Source organism: Durio zibethinus, chromosome 2 (assembly GCF_047325235.1).
Source record: "Durio zibethinus cultivar Kanyao isolate XHJ-2024 chromosome 2, ASM4732523v1, whole genome shotgun sequence".
NCBI classification, from domain to species: Eukaryota; Viridiplantae; Streptophyta; class Magnoliopsida; order Malvales; family Malvaceae; genus Durio; species Durio zibethinus.
In genome coordinates, this window is record NC_143163.1 from 30,089,549 (window position 1) to 30,109,522 (window position 19,974).

The 19,974-nt window shown below is 30.8% G+C and overlaps 1 protein-coding gene, 1 long non-coding RNA gene and 1 pseudogene across 2 annotated transcripts; 2 read left to right on the plus strand and 1 right to left on the minus strand.

Moving 5' to 3' along the window:
- Positions 1-4,110: 4,110 nt before the first annotated feature.
- Positions 4,111-6,762, plus strand: LOC111317805 (outer envelope pore protein 24B, chloroplastic-like). The gene is made up of 4 exons (XM_089751081.1): positions 4,111-4,719; positions 4,859-5,224; positions 6,185-6,192; positions 6,467-6,762. The coding sequence occupies exons 1-4, from the start codon at positions 4,510-4,512 to the stop codon at positions 6,537-6,539; spliced, it is 657 nt and encodes a 218-aa protein (XP_089607207.1). The 5' UTR covers positions 4,111-4,509; the 3' UTR covers positions 6,540-6,762.
- Positions 6,763-6,764: 2 nt separating this feature from the next.
- Positions 6,765-12,548, minus strand: LOC149520117 (protein PTST homolog 2, chloroplastic-like; annotated as a pseudogene).
- Positions 12,549-15,284: 2,736 nt separating this feature from the next.
- LOC149520118 (uncharacterized) lies at positions 15,285-16,839 on the plus strand. Its single transcript, XR_016327232.1, has 3 exons — positions 15,285-15,561; positions 15,748-16,240; positions 16,405-16,839. It is a non-coding gene; the product is annotated as an uncharacterized LOC149520118 (long non-coding RNA).
- The last annotated feature ends 3,135 nt before the right edge of the window (positions 16,840-19,974 follow it).

Sequence of the window (19,974 nt, forward strand, 5' to 3'; positions counted from 1 at the left end):
TACTACATATCACCTAAAAGAATAAAAGTATTTGATTTTTGGCTTTGTTTTGAGGCTTCCACTATAAAAAAATTTGAGGGTTACATGAACACGAAAATTATAATAAGGTTGGCTGTATATATCATATATAACTTGCTTTGTTTTACTCTTATAATATGGTCAAAAACCATGATGAAAAGGGATTAAATAACCAATTAAAATAAAGAGAGATAAGAGCCATATATCTAAGTTGCTTTATCTACAAGAAAAGAAAAAGGCACTAAGTAGCTTTCACAAATACAATGCCATCTTTTGATACAATTTTGTTAGGTTAAGGTGATTCTAAGTATTATTGGAAACCTGCTTTTTGTTTCATGCATAATAAATCCAAAATGATTAAAGAAACTTCTCTATGTGAACACTGATAAGTGATAAGCAAGCGATACTTTTAAAAATTTTTGTTAGCATTTGATTTAAGGGCCACCTAAGCTACCCTAAAACCATACTACTATTTCTTAGAGGCCACATAAGACATCCATTAGCACAGCAAGATTACTAAGAGGTCAGAAGCAAACCAACTCATTTTCACCTGCTTTTTGATATTCAAACCACCCCTCATATTTGCCAACTAACTTAATTCTTGGATAGCTAAACTCATCTTTTAGTGTAAAAATGAATAGAAATTATGGGTTAGCCCTACAATCAATAGCTAAAATTTAAACTTGATCTAGGCCCATTAATGATCTACGATGCATATTTCCTTTCATGGATAAAACTGAAACAAATTTATATTGCCAAAGTTACAATTGTAAGAGCACAACATAAAATTTTGTCCTACTGTTTTTCAATATAAAAAATATACTACACAATAAAATTACAAACTTGAAAAGGTTCACATACCAAAATTGCTTCACTTTCAAAATATATGCCATAAATCCATTTGCTTTAAACTAACAAAATTAAAAGGTTTTAAAAAGGTGAAATTAGAGAAGATGCTGATCTCAAATGCAATCAAAAGCTTCGATTTCTTGTCTTTGAATTAGAATGAAGGAATTACCAAATCACAATTTTTATGTTAAAATCAAGAATTTTAATTGCAATAGTCTTATTGAAAAGCATATAGATAGCATGGAGCATGAAAGCGCTAACACTCTACTCAACCTTTTAACACAATGTATAATACTCCATTATATTTAGATATTTCTTTTTTTTATTATAATTTAGACCTCTTTTTCACTATCACAAAGCTACATAAAAACAGACTTTCAATATTCCCCTAATATTAAAAAAAAAAAAACTTGGCAACCAATATAAAAAGAACATAAAATTCAAAGCAAAGCCATAATAATATTAAAAAAAAAAATAGATTTGCAACTTATTAAAAGCTAGCATGTATATTGAAAAACTAATGAGACGAATGGAATCATATAAAAGCTAATCTCAACTTCTCTTGCATAACAAACAAAAATGTGGTTCAAAATTCTATAAAAAGATCCCAAAAAAAATTTCAATTTAGTAATATAACAAAAATATTAAAAACAATATACCATATAAATACAATAATGCACATGTATTTACTTTCATAATTTTTTATATGCCATATAAAACATTGAAGCTTAAAAAAATCAATAAACCAACATAGATAAAAATGGAATAGTTCATACCCAAGAGCTTTAAAAGTTTTTGGCACTGAAGCACCTTTAGGTAACCATACCACCTCTTTTGAAACTCATAAGGCATTTTTTTAGCATTTTTAAAGTATGAATTCTTTGAGTTAATACATCATACATGTAAACATCCATATAAATCCAATTGGCACTTATCACTTTACAAAGTGCAAAGGTGGTAAGACATCTAGACAACAAATAATTACTTGATCTATGAGCATAAATCACAATTTTCTCACTCTAGTCTACACCAGTAACTTGAGTGATTGAATCAACATTGTTGGCACAAACAGAACCTGTAAAGCTACCAATATTTCTGTTGAAACCCATAAAAATGTAGCTGTTAATCAAAATCCATGCTACATAATCAAAAATATAATTTTTTTGTATAAAGAATCAATGAAACATGAGGCATAGAAATGCTTTTAAAAGAAAAAGTTTAAACACAAATTGAACCATAGAAAAGAATACCCAAAAAGAAAAAAAAATGGGTTTGAATTGATTCTAAACCCAAAAAGAAAAATTTAAGCATAAAAAGAAGATGTTATTTCTCTTTTTTTTGCTTTCTTTTTCCCTTAATTTTTCATTTTTCTAGTTGTCAAAACTTAAAAATAAAATTAAAAAAAATCATCAAATCTAACGTATAAAGTTTGGATGCAACCTTTATTCAGCTTGAAATTACCTCAAAGAGATTAAATTTAACCAAATCTATCGTTAACCTATTTTTTTTTAATCTCTATCATTGTTGGCTCTTTTCAATTATTCTTTTTTCCCTTTTCCTTTCACCCAACTCTTTTTTTTTTTAATTTCTATTAAACATAGTTCATAAAATGATGATGGTGTTGATGGCTGGATGAGATAGTGCTAGATTTTTTTAATAAATTTATCAAAGAGATGGACATGAAGAGAAAAAAAAAGGGAAAAAGATAAGAAAAAAAAACCTAATGGTGGAGTAAGTAAAATGAGGAGAGAAAGATGTAGAAAGAAAAAGAGAAAAAATAAAGAAAATAAGAAAAGTTTAAAGAGGAAATGTTATGTAGATGGCCTAAAAGATAGTCAAAGGTATATTGAGATGAGTAAAATTTATCTTTTATACACACACACACACACACACACACACCACAAAGACATTCTGTTCCCTTTCTTAACCTTGATGCATCTGGTTAAGCATAAAAATTTGTCATGCCATTATGCGATTTGCCATTGCTACAAATATTCAATGGGAGTAAATTTTTTTGGTAACATTCCAAAGAAGGAAGAGGGAAACTCTACCAAGTATACCTTATTATTCTGTACCTTATCTAAATAAAACAATTATTACTGCGTCATATATTACTTAAACGTATCATGTAAAATTATGAGAAAAATTTGAGAAAATTAAACATTGATTCAAAACCATAGTATTTAGTTCAATTTGGATATGTATTTTTTTTATTTGATTCAGATTAAATTTGGATATTAAATGTGGATATTAGGTTTAGATCGGATTTTAGATTGAAAAGTGAAAAACTAAAAAAAAAAAATTAAATTGAATTATATATTTTATTAGTTTTTATATATTTGAAATTTTTATAAAATAAAAAATAATTATTTTATATCAAAATATATTTAAATATTTTAAAATTTTATATTAAAATAATATATACAAAACAAAAAAATTAAATTTCAAAAACCAATAAACCGAACTAAACCAATAAAATTCAGTTTAATTCGAATCGTATGAAAGGTCATTCGAATTCTGATTAAATTTTAAAAATTTATAATTTTATACATTATTTTAAAAAAATTGAACCAAATCCAATTCGATCTTAATTGTTATCATGCCTCCGCATTGATTTTTAACTTTTTTTTTGGGTAAGTGGGCCATTTACTTTTTACTCTTTTATTTTGAACATTTATTGAAGTAATAAAGTAAACTTCATATAATTAATAAGATTTAGTGAATTTAAAATAGAGAGGTAAAAAATAGTAAATAAATAGATATTTGACATTATTAGATCTAATTATTTTAAATTTGAATGAGAGAGGGATTCAAATAGTAAATCTACTATTTATAATGGATTTAAATAAATTTTAGATAGTTTTCCTTAATTATTCAATACTTAAATGCATTTAAATTTTTTAACGGATAATAATGACTATTTGAATTTGTTATCTGTTTATATATATAATATATAAATTTTATATTTATGGAAAATTCAAACTTTAGCAAATGACTTTTATTTGTTATTAATTAAAAATCAACTTAAATTTTAAATTTTATTTACTTTATATTTTTAAAAAATTAAATATATATTTTAATAAATTAAAATATTTAACAAATAATATTTATTTAATTAGATACGATTTCAGATAATAATATTAAGTTTAAATTAATAGTTAAATGAATTTCAATATCATGAAAATTAAAAAAAAATCAAATATAAATACCTTAAAAATAATAATTATCCGTTCTATTATTATTCCTAATTTAAATCCTTCGACCAGACAATTACTTTATTTTTCCGCTGTACTCTCTCACCGAAGCCGTCGAACCAAACCAAGTTCCTCCAAAACCTAGGCCCTGTAGTGATTTCAGTCTCAAGTGATAGCCCAAAACATTAAAAGAAAGGAAAAAAAAAACCCTAGGTCCGGAAATCACAGTGGCGCCCAAAACGTGAATCACCACATAATACTTCATCCCTTCGCATGGCAGCTTGTTAATTTGCAGAGGGCTGTCGTTGGAAAGGATTCAAACTTCCAAGACCACTAAAAGTACAAAATCGACCTCTTCAACCGGCAAATCTAACTCTAATCCCCCCCCCCCCCCCCACCAAAAAAATCCTTAGGTCTGGGAACAAGAAAAGAATATTAGAAAAAGATAATGAATGCTGCAGTGTCATTCATGGGAGGAACCAACGGCGACAAGAAGGGCTTGACTGCAACGCTGGCAGCCAACCCAGGAGAGCTTAAGCTCCGAGCTTCCCTATTAGACACCAATTTCACAGATGGTTCCACCTTAAACCTTGATGACCTATTACTCTCTGTTGAGAAGCCTGGTTCTTTCATCATCGACTTTGACACTTCCAAAAAGGTGATAACTTCCTCTCTGTTTCCCCTCAAAATTGCAATCTTTTCGTTTGACAAAAATGTTTGTAAAAAAATGCAATCTTTTTGTGTCCAAAATGTGTGTCAAAAAAAGATGCTTCATTTGCCTTCGTTTTTCTATTCAGGATGTTCAATTTCAGTTCATGAACACGTTTAAAGTGGAGGGTAAACAGGTAAATTGGACATACTCTCATGGGAGGAATGAGAACCGGACAGTACTGGACGGGACCCTGTTGTTAGATACGGCCAACAAGGTATCCGCAAGCCATGAGCTCGGTTCTGTTAACTGCAAGTTGAAGTACAGTTATGTGCATAGAGGACTGACAACGTTTGAGCCCTGCTATGATTTGGCCAAGAAGTCTTGGGACTTAGCCGTGTCAAGGAGAGTTCTAGGTGGTGATCTAATCAAAGCCACCTATGAGACATCGAGTAGGGTTTTGGGTGTGGAGTGGTCGTGTAGCTCATTGGTCAATGAAGATGGAAGGATTAAGGTACATCATTGGTTTGGATTTTTGGTTTATGGGTTTGAGTTTAAGTTAGGTTGATCATTTTATTTCTGGTAGCTAGGTCGATCATTTTATTTCTGGTAGTACAACATCTTCACACTTCCACAGTTGATAAGAAGAATTCTTCTCCCATGTTGGAATGTAGTGTGGGTTTTAGATGTGTGCCAGGTTCTCTTTGATTACAGTAGCTAATTCTAAAGATAGTTCAACTCAAATTGCCTAAGGAGTATGAGAAATCTATAGAGGACAGTGATGTTGTTCAATGTTTTCAAAATTACTGAAGAGTAGCTAACTTTTATAACAAGGATACATGCATACCATAGTGGTATACTTAACCAGCTTGCTTCTATAAGTGTAATTAACTGCAATCTACATCGCTTATAGCCTGCATCTATCCATTTGCCCGGCCTTTGAAATATATCTTAAGAACCAACATAGGTTGATCATATACTCATTGTCATGACTTCTAAATTTTACTTGACTTTTTAAATATTTTTCTTGTTATTTGCCCACAGATTTTATTTAAACCTCAGTCCAAAGTCTTTTTTCTTTTACATTATTATGGCAAAAAGATGTTGGTCTCTTTTTTATCGTGCATTGTTGCAAAATTGACCAGATTTAGTGCTACGACACTATTGCTTATTGTGTTCTTCCCCTAGCAGTTAAAGGGGATGATTATCGTTTTGTATGTGGTACTTAGGTAGGTTATGGGGCATTCTAGGCCACCCATTCATCTGTTATGAAATGATTCTTCTGAAAGTTTTCTGCATTACTGTTGAGCAAGGGCTGACTTGGGTAGCCTTTCCCTTGGTGCATTCAAATATTCAATTTTTAATTCTTTGGTATATTCACCAAAGGACTTTTCTAGCTAAGTTAGCTGACATATTTCCTAACTTCTATTTGCTTAAAGTTATGTTTCTGCAGTATCAAGTTGAACTTATTGAGGTTGTGAGGTTGATTTGATATCTGCAAGACTATAACTGTTGATGAAAAAAAAATATTTTGGAGTCTTCATTCTATTGTGGAACCATTCTGATGCTGTAGATAACTTTTCAAGCTATTGATAAAATTGTTCTTCTCTCCTGTGCACCCATCGCCATATAAAGCTTCTTTTCCTTTACGAAATTGTATATGAATTAGTCAAGTTATTTAATTTGATTAATGATTTGTTTTTTTTTGTTTTTTGCAACTGATTGAGGCTCCAAATTTTGACCTTCTAGGTTTCAGCATCTTTCAATCTGCAGAAGGTTTACACACGCCAAAACTAAGTGTCCAGAGTATGTGGAACTTTCAGGCATAGTTTCCCGATAATGTGCTTTGATCTTTTTTTTTTTTTGGTAACATATAAAACAGATAGTTATATTCAATATGCTATCAGCCTGTACCTTGTTCATATGAGATTCCACTTTAGGTATCATACACTGTTAGCATTAGTTTAGCTCCAAAGCAAGAAATTGGCAACCCTGGAATTGTCGCCTGTTATTCTTAATCTTCTCTAATCAAGGTGAATTTTGCTTCTCTTATGCTCTGAATCTGATGCAACCATGAAGTTCTGTCAACCATCCTTGACTTTTTAGATGCAAGAATTTGTGCTATAAAAAATTTGAAGGTGTAGTCAAAAAGTTACTTCTGGTGGAAACCTTGACATATATCTTGAAATTCTGCCAGAAAATTTATTTGCATTTGGTATATGTTTTTATGAATGAAGAGCGTTTATGAACTCAAGTATATAGGAAGACAAAATGTGTGTTAAATGAATTAGATATTACTCTATTTAGACAACACAAGTGAGTAGGCTGATACATTATCGAAGCACTTGCTCTTCGATCACAGAAAAGCCAACAAAGGAGGTGGATTTCTTTTCTTATAACTTGGGCCGGGGTGGATTTCTTTCTTAAAACAAATTCAATGTTTGATGCAAAGAGCTCAGCAGATATCTGTGCATCTCTTCGAATACGTATTACCGATCACAAGAATTTATATCGGTTTAAATGATCAAAATGATATAATCTCATTATTCACATATATGTTCGCATCAACAAGATAGAAAACAAAAAAAAAAAAAAGGGTATTGGGATGGTCCTGTCGTCTGGTTGTGTGACATTATATGATGCCCCTTTCGATAAAGAATCATGAGAAAGTATCATCTTCTAACGGCTCTATTCTACTTGTTTAGAAGAAGGAAAATGGAAAAGTAAAAAGGATATATCGCTTGCATTTACTCCTACATTGTCTTCATGATGAAATATCTTGCCATGCTCACTGTTGCATGCCTCTAAGATCTAAGCCTTCTTATATGATAATCGGTAGATTATTCTCATATCCGTTGTTGTTAACAATAGGGCGCAAGGGATCGATCTTCCATTCACCATTAACAATGAACTTAATCTACACCACGAGGTAAATGCGCTGACCATCCATCATGTAATTAATTTAACAATTTTGAGCTCAAATAAAGTTACTTCATATTTGCCTGGATACAGCTTCAAACGTACAGAAAAAACATCAGCACTTGACTTCTCCATCTTTCTCTGCATTATATGATCGTAAGCTACCAAACATAGAGGAGACAAAGTTACAGGCATATTAAATTGTTAATTCTCACATGAGGAGGCTTAAATGCAGAATACGAAAAGGAGTATTCATCATGATAAAGGGAGAAGAAATGAAGCCCTCTCACGTAAAAGAGACATTGATATTAGTAGTGGCTACAGACTGCTTATCTTAAACAATAGAAACACAACAAAAGCAAGGGATTATTTAGTTTAAGAGATCCAACTACTGGTGAAAAATGCTATCGTAAAATATCAACAGTTCATTGTTCTTTGCAAATTACAGAACACTAAAAATGAAATGATTTGAATACAGAAATACTATTGTTAATCCTTGCAAGTTGGAAATCAAAGCATGAATCCTTACCATTTCCAGTGCCAAAACTAGAGCTGAAAAGTAGAGATACCAATTACTCTTGCTTGACTAAATGCATGGATGTCAGGAAAAAGAAAGAAAAAGAAAAGAAAAAGGATGCCAAGCTCAGTGATAATAGCATGCATGTCAAGCATAACTATCTTTTTTGGTCAAACCAATACATTGACACTCCACTCTAAAGAAATGGAAAAAAATAGAACTTTAGAAATTGAATGCAGTCCTTCGTGTTATAATGACATACAAGCTAAAACACAGAAAACACAGATTTTAAAAGCAATAGGGTATGGGCCTTATGGCTCAAACAATGAAAAGGAGCCCGGCAGAAAAAAACAGTTGATGACGGTGAGCACTCATCGTTCCAAGCAGGAAGCAGGAGCAGCGGACAAGTATATTGCAGGCAAAAAGCAAGTGAACCATATAGTCATTCGATGAAAGGTATGCACATCAAGTAAGCACAAGAAAGCTTTATCAAGAAGTAAGGACCATCAGAGGCAGTCATTGCATGTATTTGAAGCATTCCGCACATAAAGTAATTCTAAGTATCAGCCACAATAAAATGCTTAACCGCATCTTTTGTTTAACGTCTTATTTGCCTCGCCAAGCACCTGCACAGTTAGTAAATGAATTCGTGGGTCTAACTTTGGTGCTTTTTTTTTTTTCCCAGAAAGTATCACTAACTTTTTTTTCCCTAAAGTCCATCAACATAATTATTGATAGAACAAGACTATGAAAGCAACAGAGAGCCACAGAAAGCAAAAACAGGGTAGCTGTCTCAGTTTTTTATATTCTAAATACTCCATATAATTCTTTATCAACAAGACTCAAGACTATCACTTTAATTAATGAATGCACTGATCAAGAAAACTATTATCAATTCAGACTAATCCATCTGAGGTGGAAGCAAACCTTGGTTGCCCACCCATCAAACGATCCTGCTAACAGCACTTCTGATGCAGAATTAGGCCACACTATGCAAGCAATACGAAGAAGTTGTAAAGCTCTACAAGTATCATCAATCCTTTTCAATTTCTCTTCCACCGTCTTTTGTGCATTTCTGTCAAAGGAATGTGGAAATGTAATGCTTTTAAGGGATGTTTGGTTTGAGATTCTTAGATTCGGAGAAAAAGTGATTTCGGAGGAAAGTGATATCGAAGAGGATATGTAATTTTTGGGTTTTGTTGACCTCAAGAAACGTAAGATTTTTGTATTTGGTTAAAGTATAATTATCTAATAAAATCTTTTAATATATTCTCGACGATACGTGAATAATATGTGACATTCATAATATTGTAAATGATATATGAATAAACAAGTGATTTATTTAAAATTTTATTTATTTGACATGTAAATTGTTCATTTATTTATTTTTAATTATTTAAGTAAGTATTTTAGGTTTTATTGCACATACAATATATATAATAATAAATTTTATATGAAATAATAAAATTTTATTATAATATTTTTGTTTTCATATTTTCAACAAAAATGATATTTTTATCTTAAAAAAGTCATCTTTGTTGAATTCTAAAAAATAAATTTTTTTTTTATATTTTCAACAAAGATCGTTTTTATCTTAAAAACACTATCTTTGTTGAATTCTAAAGATTAAATAAAAAGCAACATATAAAATTACTACATTTATAAGGTAAATAATATTATCCATGTAGTCTAAAAATGCAACTAAGGGCAAGTGGAGCAAAATTTTCATTTTCTCTCCGAAATCTAAAAACCTTAGGGAGTGAAGAGTTTTTTATTCCCTTACTTTCCCTTTTTTTAACATTATTGGAAATATAAGATTCCTGATACGGAGAAAGTTTTCCAACTAAACTAAGAAATCAGATAACAAAAAGTTAGATTCTAAGAGAGAAAGAATTTCTAGAGAAAATAATCCCAACCAAATGTCCCTTAAAGTAAATTAAGGTAGGTATCTTTTAAAACTAACATGAGTAACGCTTACATTATTGCCAATGCCATCTTCCCTTCTAAAACCACCAACCTTGCCCGTATTGACTGCAACTTGTCATGGGCATTCATTATCGCATTTTCCTAGAATTCCCAAGCATCAGAAAGCTTATGCAAATTGTCAGTAGAACTTCCATCACCCTAGTGCATCACAAATGGCAGGGTTTAAAGGTAATCGATAACTCAAAATGAATGCGAAGTATGGTGACAACACCAAGAATGGTTCTAAATAATTCAAAAGTACACTTGAATCTTCAATCAAAACATGTTAACAAAACAAAGCTTTAACTTCTATTTATCTTTCTCAAAATATTCCTCACAAGTTATTTTATGCTATAAACAAACAGATTTTAAACAAAAAGATGACGTAAGAAAATCTCATAACTCAAATTCATGAATTACTGACCAGAGAGAAAGAGATTAAGAACACAAAAGTTACATTCCTTGTACTGTCATAAATATAACTTGATTACTCTTTCTTCCTTCAGAAAATAACCCAGGATTTGAACTAGCCACCTCCACCTCTAACACTCTCCTTCCATCCTCCATTTTCCCTTCTTATTTTTTTTTGTCATTCCCCCTTTTTTTTTCTTTGTATTTTCAAAGTAATAAACATGAGGGCAAGGTCTTATTTCACTTGCAAAGAACCTATCATGGACAATAAAACTGAATGACAAGGAGTGTCATGTTGTGTTTAAATTACCTAATTTTCATGGAAATAGAAAGCTACAAAAATACTTTTGCTTTTGTTTCTTTTTCAAGAAAAAGAAATCTTGCAGAAATAATCACATGAAGCTAACATAAACAAATGAAAAGAGATCATTTGCTCACCTCCGGTAATAAAACCTCATCAACATTAGACCTCAATGACTGCAGTACAAATGAAAGCTATAATTTTAGGTGCTCAAGAAGACTTCGTATTTCATTGTGATTAGTCTCTTTTTCAAAAGCATGCAATTCTATTCTTCTGTCTAGTTCACTAGATTTATCTCTTATCTCAAGTGTCTCATCCCCTGAAATATTTGTTGACCATTTCATTTTATTGGAGATAATTTCATCAGTTGTAAGTTGCAATAGTACAAAGAGAAATCTTTCAAATACAATCTTCAAAGACATGAAACACCTGAAACAAGTAAATGGGCTACCTTCAAATTCCTTGCCTGCAATCCTGCTCGTTGAAGGCTCCACTGTCTGCATGTTGGATATTTGAAACAATCAATGCCTGAAAGAGAATGGTTTTGACTAAACTTTACCCCATTATAATTGACTAGGCCTGTACTATCACCGAATGAACCAAGTTTTCTTCTACCAAGACCGCCAACTATCTTTTACAACATAACAAATACAAAAAAGTTATGATCATGACACCGTAAGGCTGCTAAAAAAAATCGAAGAACATAGAATCAAGGTTAATTTTAAAATGGTAGAGAGAAAGATAACGGTAGTGGAGACATAAGCTGAAAATAAACCATAGAGCAGACAGATTTTCATACATATATATCTTCAAAACCTAGCATATAAAATAAAATATGCTACAAATATGAGCTGAAAAATAATAATGGCATGCAAGAATGATTCAGAATTAATAAAACCAACATACCGCATCCATTTAGACCTAAACCAGAGACTCTTCTTTGCAATCATTACTTTGGAAACAAGTATTGCCACCTTTGTCTCTGAAACCAACCCAAAACTCATATTCCTTTCTCTCTCTAAACGACCCAGTATACCATCAATCCCCTAGTCATCTCCAGTTGCTACTTCTCTGAACAACCAGAAATATTTTGTCCAGAACCTTCCCAGTATCCAAAACTCCAAACATTCCAACTTTCTCTTCTTTTTTTTTTTTTTTTTTTTTTTTCTCTTTTTGCTATGATTCCAAAGAATATTAATTGGTTCACAGCTTCCCCGTATCCAAGACTCCAAAGATTCCAACTTTCTCCTTTTTTTTTCTTTTTGCTATGATTCCAAAGAATATTAATCGGTTCACAGGCCAAAGTATAAATCCTTTTGAAGCATTAACATTTAATTTAGCAATTATTTACCCCAAACATAACAAACCTATACATACAAAGAACAAAAATTCCACAAGATTGTTTCTTTTAACATCACAATACATTCAAATAACATCTTATAAGCAATAGCAAGCGCAAGCAAACTACGTTTTCCACAAAAAAAAAATAAGAGTAAAAATTTGCAACTATTTGTTCCAAACATGAGAATGATAAAACTACAAAAGAACAAAATTAAATAAGGCATTCAAATAACAATTACAAGAACTAACTTTTCACCAAAAAAAAAAAAAGAATACGTTAAGCAAGTAAAGGCCTAAGAATTAAAAATCTCACAGTGATCTACCGGATGAGAAAGGTGAGCAAAAAGAATTTATAACTAAAATAGAAGTACCACTACTTTCAATTTATTGGGCCACAAAGGAAGAATGAAGACGGTGATTTGATTTTGTAGATAATATATCATTTATAATTATTGTAGTATAATGAATCAATCATAATTTAGTATTATGTAGAATCCATCAAAAAATTATATAAAGCAACATTTTTAAATGCTAGACTCCTATATAATTCTTGATTATACTAATTGTAATATTATAATAACAAGAATTATAGGTAAAATGCTCTCAAGGTGTCATTTAGGATGTTTTTATAAAGTTTGGGTATTTGATAGGAGTAGATTTGATGATTTGTATATTCATATCATGTAAAATTTTAAAATTTATATATTTGTATAATATGTTACATGAAAATTACGTATCATAATTCGTATTAACATGAAAACATAAAATATATATTTTTTATTTTGTTAAACCTAGAATAGTTATTACTAAAATTTTAAGTCGTACTTTCATATCTTATATTTATATCGTATTTATATTATGTCATTGTATTATATTTTCGATTGCTAGACCTAGATAGGAGTAGTATAGAAAATGACTCCAAAACAGAGTGAATGAAAAGCTGAAGCTGACGTGATTCTCTTATAGTGACAAGGATTCATTGTCTTTTTTTTTCTTTTAATTTTGATAGCTCTTATTCTAAGTATTAGATCAAAAGGCTTAAATTAATTAATCATTTAAGTTAACAAAAGTAAAATCAAACCATAAAATATCCACACACGATATAATAATTTAACATAATTTGGCACTCAACTTTTCTACTTTCACAGATGAGAGAAACTATTAATTTAATTATAAAAAATTACAAATACATAGAAGCAATCTGCACTCAACCACAATCCAATCTCAAACAAATCAATTAACCCAACCAAAAACTCACTATACTTATGTAGCTCATCATATCTATGTGAATCATCTTATTTTCTTCTAGTTTACTCAAACAAACGAACAATTATCATATCTATGTGGACTATTTCATTCTTTTTTATTTCAATACAAACATTCAAGCATACATAAACAATCTTAATCTCTTCTAGTCTCAATGGGTGTTTACCTAATAAAAATTTACAACTCTCTTATATTATTTTTTCATATTTAACTCTATAAAAACTCTACTATTTATAAGGAAATGATCATTTCAACTACTTAAAAATCAATGAAAGCTTTCATTACTTAATCCATAAGTGATAAATATCATTCCAACTAAATCTATTGTTAATATTTATTCAAATCATTTGATTTTTTAATTAACTTTTATTTATTTTTATATTCAATTTAAAGTTATTAAATTTCAACCATAGATTTAGTTAGAAGTGTATTATTCACCTTTAGATTAAGAAGTGGAAACTTTCATTAATTTTTAAGTAGTGGAAAAGATCTTTTTGCTTATTTATAAGTCTATTTACTTACCTATCAATAATACATTTTTTCTTAAAACCTTTTGCTTTTAAGTTTTTTTACCCATCAAATAATATCTAGCCTATCCTAAAAAAATCTCAAACAAATTTTTTATAAAATTTGAATAATTATTCTTAACAATTTTGCCCCTTTGCTTCCCATAAACAATATGAAACACATAGGCACATCAGCCCTAACTAAAAATTTTCACATGTCAATACGTACGATTAGGGTTGATGATAGTTGGGATCAATTTGGATTTGACTTGGTTTTTTTAGATAATATATAGTATTATTAATTTTTAAAATATGAGTAAAATTTGAACAAATATAAATTGATTTTTACTAATTTTGTTTGGTTTATCGGTTCTTAAAATTTAATTTAATTAATTTATATATATTTTATTATATTTAAATAAATTTAGATATAAAATAATTATTTTTATTTTAGAAAAATTTATAAATATATATAAGCTAATAAATATATCATTATGTTTAGTTCTATTTTTTTTTATTTTTGATTTTTCGATCTCAATTTAATATAATTTAATGTCCAAACTTAATTCAAATCAAATAAAAAATTTTGATTATAATAAAATCAAACACTATAATTTTAAATCATTTTTTGATTTTATTTCTCATCCCCACTTACTATATGTACACAAACTATATAACATTAGTCAATAAATTCTTTTTTTTTCACCAAGTATCCTCAATTTTAATAAAGATGAAATTTTATTTTTTATTTAAAAATAATATTTATATATACATTTGAATGTATGTATGTAAAGGTTAAAAAAACCTTAAAATGAGATTAATTTCTTCTCTTTTCGTCTCATTTTCTTTGTTTTCTTTTTAATGTCTCAAATTATGTTTTTTTTTAATATTTAAAATTTAAAATTTTTATGATTTTTTTGCTTTTTAATATTAAAAAGTTATAACACTTTAATTTTATAAAAAAAATTAAAATTTACAACATTTAATATTAAAATTAAAATTTTTTTTTTTAAAATTTCATCAAAGTTAATAAATTTAAATAATTTAAGACTGAAGATAATTTTGGCACAAGTTACAAGGCTTAAATGATACCAGACCTTTCATAACAAGCAATTAAAAGCTGGCCCTTTCTTTATGGACATGGTTTAATGTTTAAAGGGTGCTTTTTCTTATGGCGGTAGTGAATTGTTAGAAAATGACAAATGACTTTTTTTTTTTCTTGAAATAGTTAAAGTTTCACTTCATCTGGCAGGGAAAACAAAAAAAATACATTTTTTTAACTATAAAGAAATATATCTATTACCAACAATAAAAGGAGTCCCCGACTCCAATTGTAAGTACACGTACTCAATGTCAAAAAGAAAAACAATCGAGGATAGATTTAGGCACACAGCCGTTTGGAAGAAGTTTCTGGAAGGCGTCTTTTCCTTTCTTCATTCACGTTAAGGTCGGCAATAGGAATTGACTCTACTACGGCAGGTTCTTCACTACCTTTTCATTCTTTCCTTCTCTCCTCAGCTAAAACAATCGTTTCAAATTTCAATCTCCAGTCAAAGTCTCCATTTGGTAACATTTCCTCATCGGACCCTCAGAACAGCAACCATGCGTGCTATTTTTTGGAATTGGTAAGCTTGGTAGTTGATGTCCCACCATTTTTGTTGTTGCATGTTTTAATTGAGAACAAAAAATGCTTCTATATATATGCATGTGTTGCCCGAAAATCAAATTGCATGTTTTAATAGAGAACAAAGAATGCTTCTGAAAGTTTTATATTCAAGTTTTTTGTGGTTGCATGTTTTAATTGAGAACAGATCTGGCAATTGCGCATTTAAAAATAGTGATGACTCTTGGAATAACTTGAATAAGGATGATTCGAGGTTGAGCGGAGTCGGTTTCATTGGCACAAAAATTGTCTACAGAAATTACAAAAATGCGCAAGGATTTGGAGCAGAAAGAGAAGATTTTGTCTGCACTGCTAAGGAAATCTAAATTGGATACGGCGGAGAAGTAGTTGCTTTTGAAGGAGGTTAAAGTATGAAAGGCAAAGAAGAAGCAAGCTGAACTAGAAACAGAAAGGTGGAGGGCAGTCTCTGAGTCTAGACATGAGAGACATTCATTGAAGGGTATTTTTGCTGACCAAACCGTTTCAAAATTTGATGTTTCCTTGGGTGTCAAACTCTGGTAAAACTAAATCACAGCCGACTGATATTATTTTGGAATATGACTATTTAGAGTTGAAAACACATCCAGAACTCTTTTCTCCTCTTCCTGATTATCATTCGCCGGAATGGAGCGAGCACTTGGGTAAGAACAATTTCTCTATAATTCTCTTGATCACCAAGTATTGTGCATGAGTAGCATATGGGATCCTGTCAAATGCTTAATGTGTTAAGATCGTTATCATTTCTGTGTTAGATTTTCTTTTCTTGTTCTGTGTTTTTATTCCTTTTCTGTCCTTGGATTTGAAGTAGTGACAGCTGATGTCAAGAAATTGGAAGGTTAGGTTTGAGCACCAGCAGAAAAGTATGAAACTGTAATTGAGAAGCGGCACCTTTTGAAACTGGATGCCTTTGCAGAACAAATGACATTGAAAGATGAGAAGTTAGAGGCTCTTCATTGGCGTCTATTGAGCATGGAACTAGAATCCAAGTAGCTAAAGTCCAATGTCGAAGGACTGAACCAGGATGTCACAGATTAGACAGGACAATATGAATGTTAAACTGTGTTTTTTTGTTTTGAATTAATAATTGGGGGTGGTTTTATATTCGATTGTTTTGTTTTCATTGCAATTTAACAATCAAACGATGCTGGACTCTCTCAGTTCTTTATATGATTTCCTCATTACTCGTTTGTTGCAAACTCGAATCCTCTTCACCATTCGAACAACCGCATTTGATTCACCTCCATGCCTCTTGCTTTTACGAATTCAAGGTTCTTTAATTTCTTTTATTTTTTTATCCAAAACTTTAATTACTTTTTTAGTGTTTTAATATAATTAATTGTTTTTTACTGTAGTTTCTTAAACGATGACAGTTTTGGTTAGAGATGAGGAGGTTCACATATTGGTAATGCCAATTAAACAAAATGTAATTTAAAAGTTAATGGATAATAAGGAAATTTAAGACTACAATTCCTGCTTAGAGTTTGTACAATTCAACTGGATTTGTATAATATCATTACCTATTTGTGCAATTCATACGAATCCTATGGATTGTGCAATACCTATGGATCTCTAGGACCTTAAACAACACAAACCCTAAACGGGTAATGAGAAAATCGTTTGTGCAATTCAACTGGATTTGCGTACAATTCCTGCTTAGCACAAATCCAGTTGATGGTTAGTGAAATTACACAAACGCTAAGCATTCAGTTGAAATAACACCTTAAATTAAACATCCCTAAGCAGTAATTGTTTCAACTGGATTTGTGATGTAATTTAAGACTTAAGACTTTAAGAGATGTCATGTGGAATTTACTGAGCTGATTATCATCCTATGATATAGGCATTATGATAAGTAGTTAATGTCACATATTTCTACAGAACATAGGATGAATAGATGGAATCTATTTGGAATATGAATCTGTGTATGTTATCTCTTTTACGAATAGTTTGCTTTGTTTAGATTGGTGATACCAGTGTGTTTTTGAAGTTATATCTTGCGTGGGAGGAATTGAGAAGTTATTTGACTACAAAATGACAAAAACGCTTTGAAGTATATGTTTGTAATATGGCTGAAAGTGATTATGCCTTAGAGATGCGGAGACTTCTTGATCTAGAGGCATACCTGAAAGGTTCAAAGCAACTACTAGATCGAGTTGTTATGTGTCAAATCTGGCAAGTGTATAACAATTTTAAATTTTTTCTTTTGTACTTGATCTTGATGCTTTATCATTCTAAAAACGAAACTTCATAAAGTAATTATGCTATTTTGTGGAATCTTAATTTTCTATGAGCTTATTTGAAAACTGATGGTTCAAACAAAGAACCTGTTGTAGTAAGTAGTCTCCCTTTCTTGATGGTAGCCCCACCTTGCCATCTATTTTAATAAATTTTAATGTCCTTTTGTTTTTTAATAATTTTTACAAGTTTCAGGCAATCTTTGCTAAATGTGTTCTGAGATGGCAAGTGCCATCCGCAGATGGCAATGGTAATTGATGACCGTTCAAAGGTCTGGGAGGATAAGGATCAACCTAGAGTTCATGTAATTCCTCAATTTGCACCATATTATGCTCCTCAGGCAGAGGTACATGATATGCCTTTTTGTAAGCCAACTTATTGAGATATGATTTTCTTTTTCTAATTTTTTTGGCAAGTTCTCTCCTTCCTTTATTAGACAGTGAATGCAGTTCCAATCCTCTGCGTAGCAAGAAATGTGCACTCAAGTAAGCCATTAATTTTGTATGGTCAATTCTTTATGGATGAATATCTATCCTCATCATCCTCTCATGTTTGCATTTCTAATTTCTGATGGTACATTTTATCCAAAGAGTTTGAAGAGAATGTTTTACAGAAACTACTTGAAGATTTTTACGAAGACGAGATGGTAAATCTGCCTCTTGCTCCTGATGTGAGCAACTATTTGATGTCAGAGGTACCCAAATTGACAGTATATGATAATTAAATAATTAAGACAAACTTTGAATTCCCAGTTGTATTTGAAGCATTTACTTGTCACTAATTTGCAGGATTCCGGTTTTGCTTCAAATGGGAATAGTGGTGTTCCTATCAGTGAAGGAATGGATGGAGTTGAAGTTGAGCAGAGAACAAAGATATTGCAGAAACTGTAGGCCATGCAACATAAATCATGAACAATATTGCAACAAGAAGATCTGGTCATACAATGATGTCTAAACTGATGGCAAACCCACGCAAGGTGGAGTTACTGGATCCATGGTCGTTTATCAAAAGAAAGGATCATAAGTTCAAAACTATCAATCATAAACATAAACAATGTGTTCCGCATAAAAACATTGCTGAGATTACTTTTTTTTTCCCAATTCCCAGGTTCCATAATTGCATGATTATAGAGTATTTAGCTTACTTTTCAAGCCAAACTAAGTCTCATATTAATCATGAAATATATAATCTAGAAGTTAATAATACAACAGTCCAAGAGAAATTAGTTTCAACCTGTGCCTTTGTTTTATGGAATTTTTTTTCTTGGTAAATGAACTTATTTGTTGTTATCTATTTTAGGTTTGTGGTGAAAATCCCAGATGGAATAGCACCGGAACAAGTGGCACCACTCTTATGCTCTGGGGTGACTGTAACAGCCCACTGAATCACTTTGGTTTAATAGGGAGTGGTTTAAGAGGAGGGATATTGGGACTTGGAGGAGTAAGGCACATGAAGGTGAAGATAGCAAAAGCAATGGGACATCATGTAACCGTTATAAGCTCTTCTGATAAGAAAAAAGTAGAAGCCTTGGAGCATCTTAGTGCTGATGACTACTTTGTCAACTCTAACACTAAAGGGTGCAAAAGGGTACTGATTCACTTGACTACATTGTTGACACTGTGCCTATTTTTCATCCTCCTGAGCCTTACCTTTCATTGTTGAAACTCGATGGAAAGTTGATCTTGACAGGTGTTATTAACACCCCTCTTCAGTTTGTTACCCTTATGGTCATGCTTAATGAGTCAAATTCTTTAACTTTGAGCAAATTTTATATTTTATATTTTTAGGTTTTTAATGAAGTTTGAAATTTGAATTTCTGGTTCTTGAGGTCAATAAATAAATGCTTCTCATTTTGGCTGCTTTGTTCTTTGTTCTGGCTATAGCCTTTGAATATTTTTAAGCCTCTGGTGAACACTTTATGTTTATAGTCTAAAAAAGCCCGCAGCATAGTGCGGGCCAACCAAATAGTTTTCTTTAAGTGATTAGAAATAAGCCCACACGATTAGAAATGATAACAGGTCATTGTCGGGTTAGGCACAGTACTTTATGTTTACATACTCGATTATGACATCTATACTCATTTTCCATTCATCAAATAATATTTTTGTTTATTTATCTTTGTATCTGATAGGTAGGGAAT